Consider the following 23026-nt stretch of genomic DNA (forward strand, 5'->3'; position numbering starts at 1 on the left):
TTGTTAAAATATTCATACATGTAGGATGCATGATGGGAATGGAAAAGAAAAAAAAAAATGTACATTTTTGGACTTTCAATTTCTCTGTTCTTGGATACCTGCAAAGAAAGAACTTGCCTTCCTACAATCATGTCTCTCTCAATCTCAGGACACCCCAAAGCCAGTTAAGTGCTTTAAAAGTGTAGTCATTTTATAATGTAGAAATGTGGCAGCCAATTTATACACAGGAGGATCCCATAATCAACAATCTGATAATGACCAGATAATCTCTTTTAGCGATGTTGGTTGACAGATAATTATCAGCTAGGATGTCAGGGAATATTCCTGCTCTTCTTCAAATAATGCCATAGGATCTTTTACATCTAGCTGAAAGGGCAAACTGCACCACGGATAAAGCAGCATCCCCTCAGCATTGAAGTGTCTTAGCCTACTTTATATGCCCAAGTCTCTGGAGTAGAAATGAATTTAAATTGATTTTGGTGAAACAAGAAAGCAGTGATTATTTTCCTTCATATCCAATAACAGCAGTTTATGGACCTATAACTATTTTTCCAATCTTTGAAATTTGAATTGTCAAGGTGTTAAAAAGATGCATGTTCAACAATAAACAAAAATTGTATGGCACACCCAACCATGAATGGAACTGAAACATACCTTCCAGCTCCTTCCGATAGTGTATATTTGTATTTCCAGGAAGCCGTGGAACAAAACGATGGACGTGGGTTTTACTAATCCACATCCAGCCACCGTATCCTGTTACACGATATTCTTCTCCCTTTTGTTTCCACACCTATGTGAATATTATGTTGAATTTAAGTAATTTAAAGAAAAGTTCTTTCATTTTCTCTTCCCTATCCCTCAAGTCCCAGACGATGCTTCCTCCATTGGCCAGAGCAAAGTTTTGGATTCCACACCCATGATATAGGGTGATCATCCAACTGGCAAATAAACATTCTGGCTGCTTCAAGTTATGGCTACCATTCCCCTAGCAGCCAACTGACTAAACTCAGCTTACGTTGGACTGCCTTGGGATTCAAGCTTGTGATTCAAGTGTCAAGTCGATAAGCCCGGTTATTTAATTATTATTACATCCAAGAAAAACTAGGCATTCTTGACAAGTTGCAGGCAAAACACCCTTCACAGATGGTAACATGACAACCTACCTGATGCTTTACGGGAAAGGTATATTTCACCCAGGTAGCTTGTTGCATAACTTCCTCTTCCTCCTGTTTTCTCTCTCGCTTTTTGATTTTTTCCTTTTCTTCTCTTTCAACAGATGTTAATCGATAAAACCTGTGATCAATGCAGGAAAATTACCTTAGCATTCTAGAGGTTCAAATAGAACAATGCGCCTCAGTGAACTTACATGATGACAACTCCAAAGGGGCACTGGATACTCCAACTATTCTCTTTCCCTTTCAATGGTGATTGATACACCAGTGGTGGGTTCTGCAGAGATTATATTAGGACTTGGGAGTCCAGTGCAATTCAAATTAAATAGAAGTCTGGAAATTACAGCGCAATATCATACCAATGCTTAACATATCTGTATTAAATGCCTGTAACGATTATTTTAATCCTTTTGTACTTTAGTCTAACTGGTTCACTTTGTGTTGGGGCAATTGTTCCTTTCAATTTCTCCTATCTTGGATCCCCTTCATACCATGCATGATCCTGGTCAACAAGTCTGACAGACAGTGTCACCTTGAAGACGGGTGGAAAAAGTACACAAGAAGTATACACCATCTACTGTCAAGGGAACGCATCTTGCCTTTCTCAATACCTACCTAGGCAACATGACTATGTTCAATAAATCACAGTGGCTGCAACCCTTTAACAGTTTTGCTTCTTGCCCTCAACTCCCATTATGTTTAAATTAAGCACCTCCTCCCTCCTTCTACACTGCATGCCATTAACAGTTTGAGAAATTGATCAAATAACTAATGTTGCACTAATTTTTTTCGCTTGATCAGCACCCCAACCACCACCTTAAATAGTCACCAACAACCCCCACCATGAACACACAGCATATACCATATACAGGATTCGCCAAGCATCCTTCAACAGCACCTTTCAAACTAGAAATTTCTGCCAAAACTGAACTGGACCAACCATATTAACACTATGGCTACAGAAGCAGGTCAGAAGCTAGGAATACTGCAGCAAGTAACTCACCTCCTGACTCCACAAAACCTGACCACCACCAAGGCACAAGTAAGGAGTGTGATGAAATATTCTTCACTTGCCTGGATGAGTGCAGCTCCAACAATACTCAAGAAGTTCAACACCATCCAGAGCAAAGCAGCCTGCTTGATTAGTACTCCATCTACCACCTTCAACATTCACTCCCTCCGCCACCAATGCAGTGGCAGCAGTATGTACCATATACAAGATGCACTGCAGCAACTCAACAAGGCTCCTTCCACAGCACTTTCCAAACTGCGACCTTGACCACCTAGAAGGTCAAGGACAGCAGGCGCATGGGAACACCATCACCTGCTAGCTCCCCTCCAAGTTTCACACCCACTTGACTTGGAAACATATTACCATTCCTTCATGCTCACTGGATTCAAATCATGGAACTCCTTCCTTAACAGCACTGTGGCGTACTCATACCAAATGGACTGTAGCAATTCAAGCAGGTGGCTCATCACACATCACTTTCTCATGGGCAACAAATGCCAGTCCTGCCAAAAACGTCTAAATCCCATGAAAGAATTTTTAAAACTGGCTGGTAGGAGAATGTCGAAGTGTTAACTGTATTCCTCTCTGCAGATGCTGTCAGACCTGCTGAGCTTTTCCAGGTATTTTTGTTTTTGTTTAAGAATGTTTAAGGCTGACCTAACCTTTAGCGTAATAGCTCAATAAAGAGACACAACTTTGCACGATCAAGTCATGGTCAACACGGTGTGCATAATGCACATCACAATTCTTCGTCCCACTTCTTCATAGTACAGCAAATAGGTCCAGAAACGCAGTTCAAGATACCAGATGACCTAGGAGTTACTCTATTTTTCTTTATGAAGGAATTCATGCTCAAATCAAGTTCTTTGTTGGATATTCAATCCTCCTATTGAAGACTGAAATTGACAGTAAACATTTGCTAACTGGCATTATTTTCTTTCTGAGAAACTGAGGTAAAGAATCAAGGGTCAAGCTGATGTTGCAAAAAAGTAGAAAAGACAACAAAATGAATCAAAATTACCTGGTATGCCCTAAAGAATCCCGCCAGACTGGAAGCATGACAACAGGTTTGATTGCACATTCAAGGATTGCAAGAGCTAGCGCAAATTCCCTTGGTTTACTGCACATCTGGACTGCTTTTATCCAATTAGATCTAAAACAATTTATTTAAATAAAGTTGATTATAATATTTAACAAAGGTTGCACACAGATCAATAACATGAACAATGCAAGTTTGTTTTGCCTGTGAAGTCAGGAATATTTGCAAAGTCAGAATTAAAAATGGAGCTCCCTGCTAATCAGTAGTGAGCTATACAGATGAGAAGGTCCATGCTCCAGCCAATCTCAGCTGGAGTGTCACTGGGAGCACAAATGGCCTCAATGCACCTAGGTAAACAAAGAAAAAAATACAGCATTCACAATTTTGTATCCATTATCACAAACATATGTATTTTGAGTGAGGTCAGGATCAGGTGCCAGTTGTGACTGATGGTCACTGCCCACAAATGCAAGTGAAGCAAGGATGATGTAGCATAAGGTGTTCATACCCAATAAAAGTCACCAACTTTGGAAGAAAAGGAAAATGTGGGGGCAGGGAGAAGGAAAGGAACATAAAAACAAAGCAACAAACTATTCAAAGAGAAAGTTACCCCCTGGGGGGGTGGGGGCAGAGGTATCAGAAGATCTGTCTTCAACATAATAGTCACACACAAGGTAAGCAAGCTTTGGAAAAACGAAGGACAGCTTGCCAAACATTTCTCATGTTCCTTCTGAAGGCAGTGAAAGTCCCAAGCAATCATTTTCTGCACACTGCCATCACACAGTTATCTTACCCAAGCAGTAACTTTTCCACATACAAGCCTTCTAAAATGCAGGCATCACACCTCTGCCTGATCCTGGACAATGCTGGGGGTGGGTCCTACTTAACATTTCATCCTTCCTCTAATGCTGAAGCCAATTGTAGTGCCTCCACTCCAATTCAGTAATTCAGCAAAAACAGAATTACCTGGAAAAACTCAAGCAGGTCTGGCAGCATCGGCGGCGAAGAAAAGAATTGACGTTTCAAGTCCTACAGTAGTTCTGTTGAAGGGTCACGAGGACTCGAAACGTCAACTCTTTTCTTCTCCGCCGATGCTGCCAGACCTGCTGAGTTTTTCCAGGTAATTCTGTTTTTGTTTTGGATTTCCAGCATCCGCAGTTTTTTGTTTTTATCTCAGTAATTCAACAAGACCACCTAACTTTGAACAGACTAGAGACAGAACCTCATCTATATGGCTCACTGCTTTATCGAGCCAAACATTTATCCAACAGAGGTGTTGCGAGAGCTTGCCAAACACTTAATGTGGTAGCCCCTTAAAATTGCAGTCATGCCTTATTTCCTAAAGATGAAATACAATGCATTTCCTCTATTATGCTGAAGGAATGGCTATGTACACTTTTCACACTTCTTCCTTCTTACTTTTCTTTTGCATCCCACTTTATAGGCATTAGTATGCCTTGAGTATTCCAAGCAGCCTGCTCCCAGACCCAACCTCAACTTTCATGTTCAAGGAAAGAAAACTTAGTGTATTAATTTGCAAAAATACTAATGTGCATTGCCGTATTAAAAGAGTATAAACAAAGTGCATAGAGGACTGGGAGAGACAGAGTTAGAAATAGTATTCAATTAGGTGAGATCATAGAAAATACAAACTGGTCTAAGTTTGGAGAGTGTGTGTGTGTAAATGAGCAGAGTGGTGAATAAGGTTGGTGAGCTGCATATGATGCAGTGATTATGAGAACTGGCTCAGGTTTACTAAAATGATTCCAAGGAGGAGGAATTAGCTACCTCGATAGACTGGAAAAACTGGGGTCATCATTCTTTGAGCAGTGAGGGTTAAGAGGAGGTCTGACAGTAATGTTTAAAATCATGAAGGACTTCAGCAGAATAAATAGAGAGAAACTTTCCAATGGATGAAGGTTTAATAAGCAGAGGGCACAGATTTAAGGTTACTGGCAAAAGAACCTAAGCAATATTTTTGTGCAACAGGTGATTTGAAATGCACTTCCTGAGAGAGTAGTGGAACAACAATAGCTTTCAAAGGCAATTAAATAAAATGTTGGAGGAAAAAACTGTAGGGATGCGGGAGTGGAACTAACTGGACTACTCTTTGGACACCAATGTGATGGGTCAAATAGCCCCCTTCCATGTTGTACTATTCCATGATGCCAACTCCAAAAGGTCAAAGAGGAAATTTTGGAGCTGTGAAGTGATGGGTATATGTGAGTGGTTAAGTCTATTATTAAATAAGATGGATCATTCAAAGATGAACAGTAGCAAGAATGAGGACTGGGCCAGGGAGGGGAGGCTGTGTGGTATTGAGAAAAAAGATGATATGGGAAATAAAAAAGGTAACCAAGAAAATAAGTGCAAAAGTTGGCAAGAAAAAGTAGTCAGGTATAATTTATTTCCCCGTAAATATTGATGTTTCCCAGACTCAAAAGGATCGATTAAATTCAGTTCCGCTACATTCATAAAATTCTCAGAAACAAAAATGTGAACAGATAGAGAAATTTCAAGCAGTACATTTTGCATTCAGATCGGGACCTTAACACCATTCCCATCTTGAAAAAAGAACGAGAGCGCCGATATAAAATTCCATCCCAATTACCAGTAAAACCAAATATGGATCAAAAATGAGGCATCTATAAAAAATAAATAAGCAGGTCAAAGCTGCCTTACCTCATGATTTTAAAACTACTCCCTAAGTAAATTTATGAACACAACTGTAAATGTTATTTATCCATCGTCATATCAAAACATGAAAGTCAGCTTAGTAACAAAAGCACATGGGCTACATGTTAACAATCATTGGGTAGATTTGATACACAAGTGTTCACCAGTTGATGAATATAACTCCTTTACTTGAACATAGATCTGTGACAATCTTTGACCTGGAAGCAGTACATTAAGGAAAATTTGTAACTTCTTAAAGGTCTGCGGAATCTGTAAATGTTTTAAGAATATTTGAAAAAGAACTTTTAAGAGTTTGCATCAATTGTAAAGGGATCAATTCTAATTTTCTTGGGCAATAAGAAATACTGGTCTACGTGATCTGGCAACCCTTGGTCTGGAAGCAATAACAACAGGAAGGAAGTTAGGAAAGAAGCTGTGTGGCTGGCAGACACAAAGGAGAGCTACAAACAGAGGAACTGGAAGGCAAAAGAGGTCAGTGCACAGATGTGAATACAAGGAGAAAGCAGACAGAGACAGGGAGAGGAACACAGAATTCTTGTAAGGAAAGGAAGTAAATCGCTCTCAGGAAGAGGTCAGTTTTTCTGCAGAAAAGGAAACAGGAACTCTTGAAGGCACTGTGCGAGTTGGCTAAAAATGTTCTAAAACATAGAAAGCTGTGCGAATAGCTCAGAGACTCTAAAGAGCTGGATTTTCCCAGAAGTAGCCAAACCGTTACTGGTTGGTTGGTTGGTTGAAAAAGAACTCTGGAAAGCTACGCAATCTGAATATGTATATCGATGCACATGTGCCTAATCTGCCTCTGGGCAAAAAGAGGTCAATGAAGTAATACGTTATATCTGCACCGTTTGGCCAGACATTCCCCAGACTTATTCATTTCTTTCAGATGAGAAATGGGTAGAAAGCCATTACACACATACATTTTAAAACAGATAAAGCAGTTTTAAGTGTTGAACAGTGGATAGTGTGCTGCTTTATTCTAGTACACACTGCTAAATAGTATAAGTCCAATCTCTCATCTTACCACATTTTATATGTTGGTGCTTTATATGTGGGGGAGACGGTGGTGTAATGGTAATATCACTGGACTAATAATCCAGAGGCTCAGGCTAATACTCTGGGGGAAAACATGGGTTCAATTCTTACCACGACAGCTGGTAGAATTTAAACTCAATTAATAAAATCTGGATTATTCTTTCATGCAATGTGAGCATCGCTGGCAAGGTGAGCATTTGTTGCCCCACCCTTATTGCCCCTTAACTGAGTGGCTTACAAGGCCATTTCAGAGGGCAGTTAAGAGTCAACCACATTTCTGTGGGTCCGAGTCACATGTAGTCTAGACCAGGTAAGAACGGCAGATTTTCTTCCCCACAGGGCAATTGATGGTAGTTTCATGGTCACCATTATTGAGACTAGATTTTAGTTCCAGATTCTTAATTGAATTTTAAATGAGTCTCAGTAATAGTAACCATGCAATTATCATCGGTCGTTGTAAAAACCCATCTGGCTCATTAATGACCTGTATGGAATGACCTGTATGACCTTCCCTGGACTGGCCTACATGTGATTCCAGACCCACAGCAATGTGATTGACTGTTAACTGCCCTCGGAACTGATCGAACAAGCCACTCAGTTCAAAGGCAGTTAGGGATGGGCAGCAAGTGCTGGCCTTGCCAGTATGCCCACATCCCATTAATAAAGAAAGAAATAAAGAAAGGAAGAGAAAGCTATATCACCATTTTTAAAAAAATTATTAGCATGCTGATGGTGACCAAACTACACAGTTTGCACAATGCACATTACATCTATTGGCTAGTTCTAAAATCGTTCATACCTGAAATGCCAGGCATCTACTGATTGTAAAGAGCTCCCTGTTCACTGTCTCATTTCAAAAACCAAAATAACACTAATTTAAGCTTAATTTATAAACACAGAAAGAAACTAATTCCATTCACCTATGTGAAGCCCAATTAGGATGCAGGAATGAGGATGGGATATTATTCTCCAGTTGGATAATGGTCAGTCTTAAAGTAGAGATTGTAAGAACTTTTGAGCCATGCACAGCACCATTCCACTTGAACTCGCCCGCAGGGGTCATGCAGAACTTGTGTGAAAGATGCCTTCGTTTGTCATGATCTTCTCGATGCTGATGCTTGTTGAGTGCCAAGGTGCTGGTGCTGTACTGGTTTTGGTAGACACGATACTTTCCCTCTTGTCCCAACTTAAACAAGTTATTCACAATCCCCTTCATCACCAGATCTTTTCTTGTGCTCAGGCGAGAGACTTCCCCTTGTGAATTTACCACCAAAACCTGAAAAGCAAATTGATTTATATATCATTTTCTACAATACATTCCACAAATTACAGATTGTGTTTGCTAGATCCATATGAATATCTTTAAACACCACATTTTAAAACTGAATAATTTTGTGCAACAGACTTCCAGAGAAGGTAGCTCACTCTGGATAAACTGACAACTTAAAAATATCTGCAAGAGGATAGATTGAAGATTATGGAGATATTAATAGCATTGCCAATATTCCTTCCTCCTTCCCTGTTGCTAAGATGACAAAGGAACTTTGAGTTCTTTAAAGTAGGGATCAACAAGTTGTGGTGAGAAGTGGGGAACACCAACATACTTAATGAAGTTGATGGCCTGAAACATTTTACATTAAATGTGGGAAGATAAAATGCCTCGAAAGTATGAAGTTCAAAGACAATTTTTGAAAGAAAATCCAAAGTCATAGTGGGTTTAAAAAGCAATTTAACTGATCAATATGCATATTATTTTTGTGTAGGTTGCAACATATTGCAAATACAATTTAATTTAAATGAACTTTTTAAGAAGAGTATGTTCTTAAGTACAAGCTTGTCTCTCACCTCTCTGCCTTCCTTAAACGATTTGTTAGCCTCATGCACTGCAGCAGCAGCCTGGGCACTCTTCAGCTGACTCAACTTGCTGTCAGGGTTCCGTAACCTTGTGACCATCCTAGTTGGGATAGATGATCCTTTACCAGCTCCAGAAGGATCACCATTTTCATCATTTGTTTTATCACTGCCGAGTTCTCCTGATTCTACAGCAAATAATCATTGCAGAAGTGTCAATGATAGTGCATAACTCACTCACAAAACAATCTTATATATATTGTTATACATTTCCCATTCATATGCATCCTGTCCATTTGATATGTTTTAAGAAATAAATTTTAATCTAAGGAAAATCTCTTCAGAACTGATCTTTCAGATTTACCTAGTTTCTGGCTTCTAGTCTGATTCAAGAGTATGTGGAATGTCACTTCACAGTGAAAGATGCATCAATATCATTACTTCCCTGAACTATTTTGGTCAGCATCTGTTGATCTGGGGAAGGGGGTTGAAGGAGTTGTTTATTGTGCCATTATCCTTGACAATATAACCAAGCACACATTTTAAACATTGCCTACAAAAGAAAACCTTTAAAATATATAGAAACCACTGTTTCATAGTATGACAATATTAGATTTTCTAATGATCTTTAACTAGAATTGCCCATCTCTTTAGGGTTCCAAATGTGACATAAATCTCTATAATTCTATGATTGAACCTGGTAGCCTCGGTCTTTTCTAATAATTGCAAGCCTGCAGAATTAAAAAACCTGGTACAATGTTAATCCATTAGCATCTCTCAGGAATAAGAATGCAAGAAAACCAGTGCATATAGAGTGGGGTTCAATAAGAAATGGCACATACTGTTTCTTAAAAGGCAAGAAACAGGAACTGTACATTATGCACAATTCCTTGAAGTGGTCAATTTGGTCAAATTGTTGAGGAAATCCCCTACAGTAACCAAATCTCAGTTGTCTTTGTGCTTTAGAGGAGTTGTTGTTTTAAATGTAACATTAATCAGAAGGTCTATGTTTTCAGGAATGGGATGAATAAGCAGCTATAGCTCCACAAAAGGAACACTTCAGCAAACAATGGTACACAGATGCAAACAGGTTTTCAAATAAGGAGTTTTAACATCAAGTGACTCACTGAAGGGAGTTAGAGAAATTGAAGCAAATCAACTGATTAACCTTTTAAACAACTTAGGATTAGTATAATTTCAAAGTTTAAGTTTTAGAAAATATTTGCCATCAAACCATAGTGAGGTGCAAAAAATTATTTAAAATAGCTATGTAAAATTTACTACACTGCCCTTTCAAATCAGGTCAACAGAAAAATGAATCACTCCAAGGAACATGGCTTCAATGCTTGGATGGTGAAGAATTAGGTCATGGAGTTTTAAGATTCAAGGTACTTGTCTCCTATTTCGGCAACCTTGACAGATTTTGTTAAAATACCTCAAGTTCAGGAGTATACACTCAAGATAAATGGTAAGAGGAATCACGTATGAAATCTATGAAAATATTTTCAATAGCATAGTGCATCACTGTAACAAAGCACTTGGTCAGGGTGATAGATTGTAGGTTTATGTCCCAAGTTCCCCATATATACATATAGATCATAATCAGAAAATGGACCAAAAAATAAACTGGAAGGGAAAGGAGGGGAAAAAAAGGAAATACTTTTGGATCTGGTTTCAAAAGAGGGACTAAATAATCCTCAAAATCTCCCTCAGCCCCAGCTTATCCAATCAGCATTTCCTGTATTCTTTCAGGCAGGCAGCTGCAACTCACTACTTTTGAATTGGCTGCTAGCAGGTTTTAAGAGCATCTCCCTTTAACCATGCTAACCCTGGCTGTGGGAGATGCTTTCCTCTACTTGGATGTAACTGTAATCATGTGTGCCATGACAATGCTTTTATGCAACCTATAAAATATCCTTGTGCAACTCATGAAGATTTGACTCTTGGGTAACCCACCTTCTTCCTTGTAAGATTACAATTGTAATCTGCTGGACAGAAATCAGCAAGGGTTCATATCACAATGTGAAATTTAATAAAAATCCAGTTTTTTCCAGACCAATTTTGGGCTGGAATTGAATTAACAAATAAAATCTTGACTAACACTGGTCCTGTGACAAGCTCTCTAAATGTGTTGTACTTGAACTGAAATTATATATATTGGCAAGGGAGTATATTAGAAGGAAATAATTAATCTTCACCTGCATCTTCCTGACCGTTTCCTGAAGACTGTGAGGATCCCTCCATATTCTCTAAATCCTCAGCTATTTTGAAACTGGAATCCTGAGTGGGTGTCTCATTGGACAAATCCACATTGCTGGTACTATCATCAGCAGATAGCGGTGACAACATAGTTTTCACAGCAGTGGTGGTAGTAGTATCAGTTGAGTTCTCAACAGTATCTTCTAAAGTAGTAGAAAAAGTGACAAATTGTATGTTAGACATCAAAAGCAATTTACATACTTTCTCCCCAACCAGTGAGAATAAATCAAACATTAAAATAGATCAATCTCTATGTAGTTATGAACACAGTCTTCATACAGCTTTAGAATAGATTGGTCAAACTGAGCTCAAGTTTTGTCATCATAATTTCCTATTTAAATAATGTACAGCACACTTAATCATTTAAATTATGTTACCCAAAAAATAATTTTCATTTGAATGACTTTTTAAAATGCTAAAGTGCCGTAGATAAGGACAACAGTCATCCTCTCTTCAATCAATTCCTGCTTAAACCACCAGGAAATGACCAGCAGGTCCCAGCATTGTTCTAACTGCTGTTTCCCCAACCCAACCCCACACCAACCGCCCGCTCCACCTTCTTTTCCTGGTTGTTGATCCATGCTTGGGTACAGTGCCCACTGGATCTCATGCAGTTTGCCAATTTACACACAAACTCAGTTGTAACATCAGATGGATATTTAACTCAAACTCGATCTTGTCCTCAACTGATGGCCACACTTGCCAGCACAAGTCATCAGATAGAGGGGACTGTAGCTAATTTTAACCTATCTGGTCTGGGTATCGAAGCAAGTTATAGCAGCCCTGCTACCATCCCTGCAGAGACTAGGAGGCAAATTTGGACTTTCCTAGTTTGAGAGATTGAGTATTTACCCAATGAACAACAGGAACAGAGTCAATTTATGACATCCTTTCAATCTCTTCATATTAGAAAACAAATTCTGAAATGCTGTGTGCATTAAAAAAATGAACAAGGAAATGATTCAATCACAAGAAAAAATACAGAGCACAATGAGAATGAGATATTCCAATGCCACTGGTGTCATGCAGTGAATTTTAAAATATGGAATTGTAGAAAGCAAGATGCTTTGATCACAGACCCATGCAGTAAGGAGCAAGTAAGTTTTAATTTTTTGCAGTCAAACTCATCCAAAGTGCACATGAAGAGTAACTCTTGAGGGGATGGTAAAGTGGAGTTGAAGTTGATCAGACATGATCTTGCTGAATGGTAGAGCAGTCGAGGGGATGTATTGCCAACTATTTCTTTTGTCAACCTCAGTAGTCTGTAAAATACATCCTTAAGTTTGGTAATCTTGTAAAGGTTGCAATAACAAATTACTTCAATGAGGAGCTGTGAAATTGTTGTGTGTAGAGTTACCCTAGTAACATGCTACAGAATATTTTGAAGTGGGTTGTTCCCATGATTTCTTACGCATGATGTTCTTGATCTTAACTGAATGAGGGGACTGGTACCAAATGGAAAATGCATAACTGTTCTTGGCCAAAAAAAATGTCTATTAATTAGGGAACTCATTTTAAAAATATCAGAACCTTACAAAACAGTTCATAATTCAAACCAAAACTTTATCAAATCTTCTCTTGGTTTTATCCAAGACCTGTAGAAACAGTTCCCATATCTCAAGTCTTGTATCACTGTTGTTCCAACCTCTGGTATCATCCTGTTAACTCTACACTGTAAGCTAGGTATTTCAATGTCGTTACTATTAGCGCTCAAAACCACACACACTACTTAAATTATAATCTAACCATTGCTTTGCATAAATTTATCATGGCTTAATTGCTCTTCCTCTTCATGCTCCCATTTATAAAACTCAATGCTGCTAACTTTTAAAAATATTCTTCCTGTATTTGCACATGTCCATTCTGCTCACTTATGTAATCAAATATTTTAATAGTCCTCACTCAAGCTGCCCTAATTTTGTGTTATTGCCATCTTTTGAGCAAACTGCTCCTAATGTCTAAAATACCTTCCATGTACATTGGGACAATTCTATGCTAAATACCCTCTTAGCCAGATAAACCACAAGGATGACTAGCGAGAGAAGTGGAAACATCTATACTGGCACAGTAAATGATGTTCTTCTGAAGAACGTTATTGGGTCAGAGGTTTATTATTGCACCAGAATAGTTCTTTACTGAATGATATCTGGCCTATAAAAGCAGATACAGCGTGAAAACATTTTAGTATTAAAAACATTTTACTTCCAAGTACTACCTTCAAACAGAAATTTTGCCAAGGAGAAAAATAACAGTATTCATGCTTAAAACATATAGCAAATTAAATGGAAACTGAAATTTATAGAAATTGTGCCATGAAACTTAATTTGAAGGTATTAAAGACACAACAGCAAATAGAGATACAAGCAAGGCACTTGTAATGCTCTTTGACAAAAGTGAAAGTAGTATTGAGACACAGCCAATGGTGCAATGCCGTTTTGAGAGTGTCTTTCTAAAACAGGTTACAAAACAACAGTTGTTAAACAATGACCACAATACAATATCTTCATTCTATTCCCCATTGTTCATTAAATGTAGTCCTGTCACTTCTGGATTATATAACATTTATATATAGCTACACCAGACCAGATTAGAGTATGTAGCTCATATATGAAGTATAATACCAGATTGGAATAAGCAAAAGGTAAAATCTGGTGAACTTGAAATGAATCTGGAGTACAAGTACAACTGAGTTGAAAATCACATTTCCAAAAATACCAATACTCTTATCAAAAAGGAATATTTCTCCACTTTGTATTTTTCTTACTGCTTCGGAAATAAAAGAAAAGCAACATGCAATTTTCTGAAGCACCTTATTGATAGTGTTAATTAGCAAAGTCAATGTTTCAAGCCACAAAAGTCAGAAATGGTGTCAAAAAAAATTAACAAGACATTTCAGATGCATTTAGTTGGAGATGACAACTGCTAAATATGATTACTGAAGATGAAGTATCCAAATGAAAATATTGTCAACAAATTAACTGCAAAATATTAATTTAAGTCATTTGGGATTCATTGATAGTGAGATATTTGATAGAGCAGGATATAATATCTGCGAAAGATTTTCCCTCCTTCAGGGACCACTGCTCTACAGATCAATAAATCTAATTAAAAATGATAACAATACATACAAACAATAGTCATCTTCCATCATGCACCAAAATAAACATGTGGAGAAAGGATTGTGCGTAATATGAAGTGTACAACACAACAGACCAAGTGAAAAAAATAATTATGTTCTCTCAATGCCTCATTCCATTGCCTCGTCTGGTATTTAGATATATGAGCCAACAATGGACCTTGCCTGCAGTTAGTGATCTTTGGCTAGGCTGATAATGGGAGCAGCACAACCAGCCTCAGTGTCCCTGACCTGGTCAGGGGAACAGTTAATTACTGTTCCAGCTTCTGTCCAGTTTGAAACTGCACATGGGCACATTAGGTGAGGATATTTCTAAACTTAAGAAAAATATAAAGCAGCTACAATCAAAATGCAATCAAATCACTTAATATACATCTTAAGAGATTTGTTTGGTATGAAAAGCAGAGAAAACCCAAGCTTCAAACAGTGATATTATACCAAAAATATAAAGATTACATTGTCAAGTCTCAAGTTAAAAATTAGTAGATGTCAGTAAATTATCATTCGTACTATGAGCTTACTAATGAATACGTTTACAAACAGACAGCCAGAAAACCGCCTGCAATATGAGCAAGGAACATGAAAACAGAAAAGTAAAAATTGACTCATGAATGATTCCAAAGATGGAGGTAGCTCATTCAATTAGAATATGATCGAGAAAAGAACTGCTCCCCCCACTCAGAGGTATAATGAGTCACCTTCTGTACCTGTTCTATCCAGGGGGAGCTGTACTGATTCGACTGCCAGTTTCTTCTCCTCTGTCAGTTTCTCAGCTTCAGGGTGTGCCAGCTCTCTCTCTCCAGTGTCCTTAGACAGACAATGCTTATTTTCCTCTGCAGAAGCATTTTGGCTGCTGCCATCACTCTTCAATGTCTCTGAATTTTCAGAGCTACAGTTAGCGGCACTAGGTGTGGGGTCTATAGCAAAACGTAGAACACAAGCACTACCTTTTGAATATGTCCCTGACTATGTGTAAGGAAATACCTAAGACATTTTGCACATCTTAGTCACATTTTAAGAACATCAGAATTGAGAAACAGCACTCATGTCAGATTTTTAAATACAAGAACACAAACATATTTTTGCAATATTTATAAAAAATGGGACCTACAACTCTCTAATATGAGAGGGCTTTGCAGAGGAGTTATTCAAAAAGGCCCCATCTTGGCATTTTTATTTCAGAACTAAAACGGCTCCTCAGAGCAGATGCAAGAGCACAGGTGTGTTTCCCAAAGGCAGCAGCTTGAAATCCAAACAGCTGTTTTTCTTCAAAAACGTACAACCCAATATCACAATCAGTTTTGAATTTTGTTTTCTATTCACAGAGTGCTACATAGCAAGCAATGTTATTATCCAGCTTGTTTCGTCCACTGCTACCGATTAACTATAGATTTATTGGTACCAATTCCATACAGGTTCAAGTTGTATTTGGTGTTTGCTACTCTCAATACATCCCATTAAATTTCTTTCACTGCCATCACCACAATCACCCGGGGACATGAAACACAAAATGCTCCCTCCCAGCACAAGGATTGAGAGGACAAAAAAAACTGCTCTATGTCCTTTCTCTTCACCCCCTACCCCACGACTCAAGTGCATGGACTTATGAACACAAGCACTATAATGCTTCATCAAAATTCTACAGACAGCACAGTTTCTATTTAGTTCCACCAGAGCATCAAGATAAACATAATTCAGTGATACAGAAAATGAGAGTCTCAGAGTTTACATAGCAAGTAAATTAAAATAAAATCAACTTCAATTCCAATACCTCTGTTGGGATTTGAATCCATAAAAATGGCATAAAGCACGTATCTTCACTGTTCCAAATCATCAGACAATAGACCCATGCAAACATAGTAAAGATTGTTTTTTAAAAATTAAGCGGTGTATCATTTGCTCCATCTTACATGTGATCCACATCCAACTTCAGTACTACAGCTCTCAAGTCTAGCTAAAATTACCAATATGGACAAAGTGAACATTGCCTAGATGATATTTGAAACCCCCAAGTCTAGTTTTAAGATTAGCAGGAACAAAGTGTCTCTGTTGCATGCAATCAATTAAAATAACTATGGTGACACTAACTGATGGTTAACCCAGTGAGAATTCACAGTGGGTAAAGACCATTTACCTTCTGTGCTCTTTTCCTGAAGATTTTCTTCAGTCTCTTTACTATCCTTGTCTTTCTCTTCAGTTTGCTCTTCTGATGCTTCATTACTTTTCTCAATCTCCATCTGGCCATTATCCTCAGTTTCTCTCTTGGCCTTCTCTGCTTGTTCTGCTGCCTTTTGCTTAACTTCCTCCATCTCTGCTTCCTGTTTTGCTTTCTGGCGCTCCAAAATTTCCTCTGAGGAATAGAATGGAGATTTCTTTTAGTACTAAAGATGGATTGGCTGTGCTATTTTATTTGGCATTAAGAACCAAGTGTGATGCCCAAAACACTAACACCTATAATCAGACTTATTTGATGCAAGTTGAGCATCATTCAACGGCACTGATCTCAATATAAAAAAACCCTACTCTTAGAGTTCTCAGGTCCATTAGTTGTGTGCAGACTGCAAAGAGAGGAATAACATGCAACAACACATCAATTTGAGAAGACAGTACTTATCTTTTCAGGAAGCAAGGAATACTTTGTTAAAGGTAGCTCACAAAATCTTTCAGTTTTTAGATTCAATTGAACATTTACTTAGTATCTTTAAAAAATCAATTACTTTTCCAAAGAGAGCATATCAAGTCAATGGAAATAATTACCAAGTAATAATTATTTAATTGGAAATCTTAAGCTCATGAGCTGCACATCAAGTTATTTCAAAAAGTGAATCAAAGCTAACAGTGCAGCACTTGTAATTGGTAAATCATAGACAACAGTACAGGTTTAGAAACACTGTGCCCTTTCAAGACAATGTTGTGCTTTGTTGTTGAAGGACTAGTTTCAGTGCCTTATATTGTGTTTCCAACCCCACCCACATTCTCTTCCCTCCCCTACCCCGTGAACTGGTAAGAAAGAGATTTGAGAGAACAGAAAGAGGAGAGGCATCCTGAGCTGCTTATACACTAATTACAATTACTTGATTTGACACCATTAGCATAAGGTGTAGGGGCAGAAGTAGGCCATTAAGCCTATCAAATCTGCTCCACCATTCAATAAGATCATGGCTAATCTGAAAATCCTCACCTCCATTTTCCTGCTTTTCCCCATAACCCTTGATTCTCTTACTGATTTAAAATCTGTCTATCTCAGCCTTGAATATACTTAACAACCCAGCCTCCACAGCCCTCTGCAGTAAAGAATTCCACAGATTCACTACCCTCAGAGGAGAAATTCCTCCTCAACTGTCTTAAACGGGCGACCCTTTACTCAGATTATGTCCTCTGGTCCTGGACTCTCCCACAAGGGGAAACAACCTCTCAGCATCGACACTGTCAAGCCCCCTCAGGATCTTATGTTTCAATAAGGTCATGGCTCATTCTTCTAAACTCCAATGAGTACAGACAACCTACTCAACTTCTCATAAGAAAATCCCTCCATACCCGAGATCAACCTAGCGAACCTTCCCTGGACTGCCTCCAATGCCAGTATATCTTTCCTTAGGTAAGGGAACCAAAACTGTTCACAGTATTGTCGGTGTCGTCTAACTGGTGCCTTGTACAGTTTTAGCAAGACTGCCCTATTTTTATACTCCATTCCCTTTGTAATAAAGATCAACATTCCATTTGTCTTCCCTACTACCTGCTGAACTCGTATGCTAACTTTTGTGATTCATGCACAAGGACTCCCAAATCCTACTATGTTGCAGCCTTCTGAAGTCTTTCTCCATTTAAATAATATCCAGCTCCTCTATACTTCCTGCCAAAGTGCATAACCTCATATTTTCCCACATTATATTCTATCTGCCAAGTTTTTGCCCACTCACTTAACCTGTCTTTTTCCCTCTGTTGACTCCTTGTGTCATCCTCATCACTTGCCTTCCCAACTATTTTTGTGTCATCCGCAAACTTGGCGATAGTACATTCACTTCCCTCATCCAAGTTATTAATATATGTTGGAAATAATTATGGCACCAGCACTGATCCCCGTGGCACTCCACTGGTTAAAGGTTGCCATCCTGAAGTTACACCCCCCTTATCCCAACTCTGTCTTTTATTGGTTAACCAATCCTCTATCCATGCTAATATACTACCCCCTACACCATGGGATCTTACCTTATTAAGTAGCCTTATGTGCGGTACCTTATCAAACACCTTTTGGAAATCCAAATATATTAAATCTACCGGTTCTCCTTTATCCATCCTGCTTCTTACCTCCTCAAAGAATTCTAATAAATTTGTCAGGCATGATTTACCCTTCATGAAGCCATGCTGACTCTGCTTGATTATATTATGAATTTTTAAATAGCAGTCAGGGAACAGCCACTGCTTGAGTTAAATATTTGAAAGGGTACTTTATTAAAATATTAATTGGCCTTCGAATACAAATAAAAAAATCAAAATCCAGAGCCCAAATGTAATGCATCCCAGAACAGTGAGGGGAGTTGAAAATGAAAGGGGTGGCAGTAATAATCATTTCCTAAAACAAAATTTAGGAATGAAAATTCAATGCACCAAAGGATGGGAAAGACAAAATGTTCTGCCCTTATTGGCAATAAAAGGAAGGAATAAGGTAGGAAATTAATAGCCAGTTAATCTAACCCTGGGAAACACCCAGGAAACACAATGGAGTGAAATGATTGAACGTTTAAAGTGGCATTTATTGATCAGAGACAGTCAGAATGGATCTGTAAAAAGCAGGTAGTACCTATGTTTTTTGATGCAATCAGAATCTTGATAAAGGAAATGTAATATAGGTTATAATATTTGACTAGGGTGTCATTTCACAGGTTGTAAAAAATTAAGTTACATTTTCCAAGTTAATACATCCAGGTGAATAGACTGATGGTTGTGGGACAGAAAGCAGAGATTATGGATAAATGAATCTTTTTCAGGTTGCAGGATTCACGTGCCAGAGATCCTCAGAGGCATCTTGCTTTTCATTTGGTTATGGATATACATAAGTGGAATATTATAATAACTTATTGGCAACAGCAATTTAAGAGACCAACTATGGGAAAGAATGTAGGAGACTGCATGAAAGACAGGCAAGCAAGCAGAGTCAACAAATCATGCAGAGAAATGTTAAATAGTATATTTTGTGGGAAAAGTTCACTGAAGCAAGTACATTCAGGTCGTAAGTCACTTAACAGAATGTTAGAAGAAAAAGGCATTAAAGGTCCAGATCAAGTTGAATTTGTACAAGATACTGATTGGACCAAAACTGGATCATTGCTCTTGAGTACAGAAACAAAGTGGGTGAGATGTGTACAGTGGAGGTGACAGCATGGATGTGAGGGAGCTTTCTGGGAAGCCTAGCAATAAGAAGAATATAGGCTGAAACTGTAAAGAGGAGAATTTAATGAGCAGTGTAGAGGGCATTGTAATGAGTTGCTTAAATGAAAAAAAATGTCTTGGGGCTGGGACTGAAGTCTTTTAGGAATGCAGCTGATACCCACAATTACTGATGCCCCAGGTTAAGCAGCACAGAGGAGGTCAAACTGCAACAATAACAAATTACTGAAATATCCGATCATAACCTACATGTTGAAAAAAGCAACAGTTTAAACAGGTTACCAAAAACACAACATGCTAATTTGCTAGTGACAATTAACATGTTTCTAAGCATTTTACCAGATTTCAGTAATCAGGGCTGCATTTCTTTTCAATTAAAAAGCGTAAAACATACTTTACCAAAAAAACTAGGCTAGACACAGTAGAATTTCAAACAAGAATTAAGTTCACAAAATATGCAATTATGTGAAAAAAAACATCAACAAAACTCAACATAAAAACAGCCCTCGTACACCCTTAAAGATTATAGTCATAGAGTCATTACAGTACAGGAGGTCATTCAGCCCATCAAGTCACGTCAGTTCCCTATAGAACAATCCAATCAGTCCCATTCCCCGCTCTGTCCCCTTAGCTCTACAACTTTATTTCCCTCAAGCACCTATCCAATTTTCTTTTGATTTCATTGATAGTGTCTGCTTCCAACACTCTTGTGGGCAGCAAGTTCCAGGTCATTACCACACTCTGAGCAAAAAAGCCTCAGCTTTAAAACACCCCTCTATCCCTTGCTCAAAACCTTAAATCTGTGTCCCCAAATGCTTGTACCATCAACTGATGGGAATAGCTTTCGTCTGACTACCTTATCTAAACCTCAATCAGATCTTCCCTCAATTTCTTTTGCTCCAAGGAAAACAATCCAAGCTCCTCCAACCTAACCCTTGTAGCTAAATTCCCTCATCCCTGGTACCATTCTGTTAAATCTTCTCTGCACCCTCACATTTTTTCTAAAACGCGACAACCAGAATTGGATGCAATACTCTAGTTGTGGCTAACAAGAGCAAGTTCCCTTCAGCATAACTTTCCTGTTTGGTACTCAATACATGAAAGCCAAGATCCCATATGCTTTGCTAGCTACTCTCCCAATGGGTCCTGCCACCTTCAAAGATCGATGCACATGAATCCCCAGGTCCCTGCACACCCTTTGGAACTATGCCAGTCCATACTGCCTCTCCCTCTGCCAAAATGTATCATTTCACAATTCTCTGTATTAAATTCCATTTACCATTTGTATGGCTGTTCTGCTCACTTATCCATGTCCTGTTGCAGTCAATTTTGCATCATCCTCACTGTCAGTCACTCCTCCAAATTTGGTATCATTGACAACTTTTGAAATGTTACCCTGTATTCCAATATCCCCCTAGTTCATGAGCCTCAATTTTGTTAACCAGTCTTTCAACAGCTACTGTCAAAAGCTTTTTTTAAAACCCACATAAATAACATCACAATCTACCAGCTCCCCAAGTTCCTGATAATTTTACCCCCCCTCCCCCAACCCCGAATTGTTTCTAAAACCTTATCTACCACCCTTGTTAAACTGACCAGCATGTGGTTACTAGGAAGGCCCTTGCACCCTTTCTTGAACAAAGGTGTCACACTTGCCACTCTCCAATCCTCTGGCACCTCCTTCTATCGAGGGAAGACGGGAACATTATTTCAAGCCTTCCGCTATCCCTTCCCTCTGCCTCCCTTCCCTACTCTTAGCAACCTGGGTTACAAGCTATCCAGGACAGATCCTTATCCACTGAAAGCACAGCCAGCCTTTCCAGTACATCATACCCAACAATTTTCACCACATCCATTACTTCTACCATCTCCACTTCTACCAATATTTTGTCAGCACTCTCTTCTTTGGTAAACACTAAAGCAAAGTTCTCATTAGATATTCTAGCCATGCCCTGAGCCTTAAAACACACATCACTTTCTTTGTCCCTAATAGGCCCTGCCTTGTCTCTTACTCCCTGCTTACTATTTACATGCTGATTTTTGGGTTACTTTTATGTTAATTGCCATTCCATTCTCTCTTTACCAGTCTTATCTTCACCTTCTCAACTTATTGTATTTGGCCTGGCTGTCACTTGAGGAATTCATGATTTGCATCATAGATCCTTCTTTTATTATTTCATCATATTCTCTATTTTCCCTGTCATTCCATTAAATTTAACTCTCTTCCAATTTAGAAGTTCTGTTTTAAATTGTTCCTTGTTGCTCTTTACTAATCTAAACCTTCTGAAACGTTATACATGTCAAGCCTGTTGCACTTGACACTTTTACTGAAAATGTGTTTTAATTATTTTGAAAAAGATCAAGGGGTATTTTTTGTAATATGGAAAGCTGAGATGTTAGCATACATCTACATTCTTTAACAACCTTGTTATATACCTACAGGTATGGAAATGTGCCTTGAGTTCACATATCTGAATCTCACTTTCAAGGTCTACACAAGCTGGTGGTTCACTAGTGATGTACCATTATGTTCATTCCAGTGAAACAGCTGGAACTAACAACATTCCAGAACCTTCAATGAGGCATGCATTGCAGCAGACCAACATCTGTCTATTCCTGTGTGAGGGAGAAAATTTTTCATCTTCAAAAGAATAATTCTACTTTTCCAGGTAGTCTGACAGCAGCCTGTAAAAATGAATGCTATGGACATAATTTTGCTACAAGTGTACAGAAAGTCTCACATGGACGTTTCAATGTAGTAAGGATATTACTTTTCGGAAACCAATACTATCCCTACAGTATGTGATATTTATTGAATACTTTGCTAATATTTTATTACCGGGACAGCTGTGCAGACGCTTAAAAAAAGAGATGAGCCATATAACCCTAAACTTCGCACTTCTATTCTCAACCTGCTCTGTCAGCTGGTCTCAAACAGGGCTAAAGTATAACTGGCCTTAGCATAACTGCAAAAGGGAGTGGAGAATCAGCCAAATTTCCCATTTGTGATCAATATCAAAAGCTCTTGTTGGAACTGAGTGAGGTAAAATGAGGATAGGATTTGCCTACACCATTTTTGTCCTGCATTTCAATAATCTGCAAACCCATTACCAAAGCTTACACGTGAATAATGAATTACAAGTTAGGCAAAATACTGGAGGGCTATTATTGGTTGCACCCTGTGCCTCAGCAAAGAAAGCAACACATTCAGAATTGAATACAGAAATCAGCAAGGCAAGTAACCGAATGTTTAAAAATGGTCTGATGAACAGTTGAGTTTCTAGACTAAAGGATTAACACCCATTTGAATTTTTTTTTACACCAAAATCATTTTAATCCAGGATGCACACAACTGAACTCAGTATAAAGTGAAAGACAAATATTATTGACCCAACAAGCACAGGTAAATGAGCTGACCTACAAAATAGGGATCAAAATGT

General features: G+C 38.4%; 1 protein-coding gene across 18 annotated transcripts in view; it reads right to left on the bottom strand.

Annotated features, from left to right (window-relative positions):
• The window catches only part of bptf (bromodomain PHD finger transcription factor), a 137724-nt gene that overhangs the window by 54676 nt on the left and 60022 nt on the right, over positions 1-23026 (bottom strand). For 14 of the 18 annotated variants that reach the window (XM_041216644.1, XM_041216645.1, XM_041216642.1 and 11 more), the window contains 8 exons: positions 16333-16548; positions 14906-15115; positions 11002-11205; positions 8798-8991; positions 7873-8228; positions 3206-3337; positions 1164-1293; positions 655-790 (listed from right to left, as the gene is read on the bottom strand). In XM_041216644.1, coding sequence (XP_041072578.1) covers positions 655-790; positions 1164-1293; positions 3206-3337; positions 7873-8228; positions 8798-8991; positions 11002-11205; positions 14906-15115; positions 16333-16548 — 1578 coding nt within the window. The remainder of the gene's footprint in view (positions 1-654; positions 791-1163; positions 1294-3205; positions 3338-7872; positions 8229-8797; positions 8992-11001; positions 11206-14905; positions 15116-16332; positions 16549-23026) is intronic. The other 4 variants (XM_041216641.1, XM_041216640.1, XM_041216639.1 and 1 more) reach the window with 3 other exon arrangements.

The sequence above is a fragment of the Carcharodon carcharias genome, chromosome 22 (genome assembly GCF_017639515.1).
Source record: "Carcharodon carcharias isolate sCarCar2 chromosome 22, sCarCar2.pri, whole genome shotgun sequence".
In the NCBI taxonomy this organism is placed as follows: domain Eukaryota; kingdom Metazoa; phylum Chordata; class Chondrichthyes; order Lamniformes; family Lamnidae; genus Carcharodon; species Carcharodon carcharias.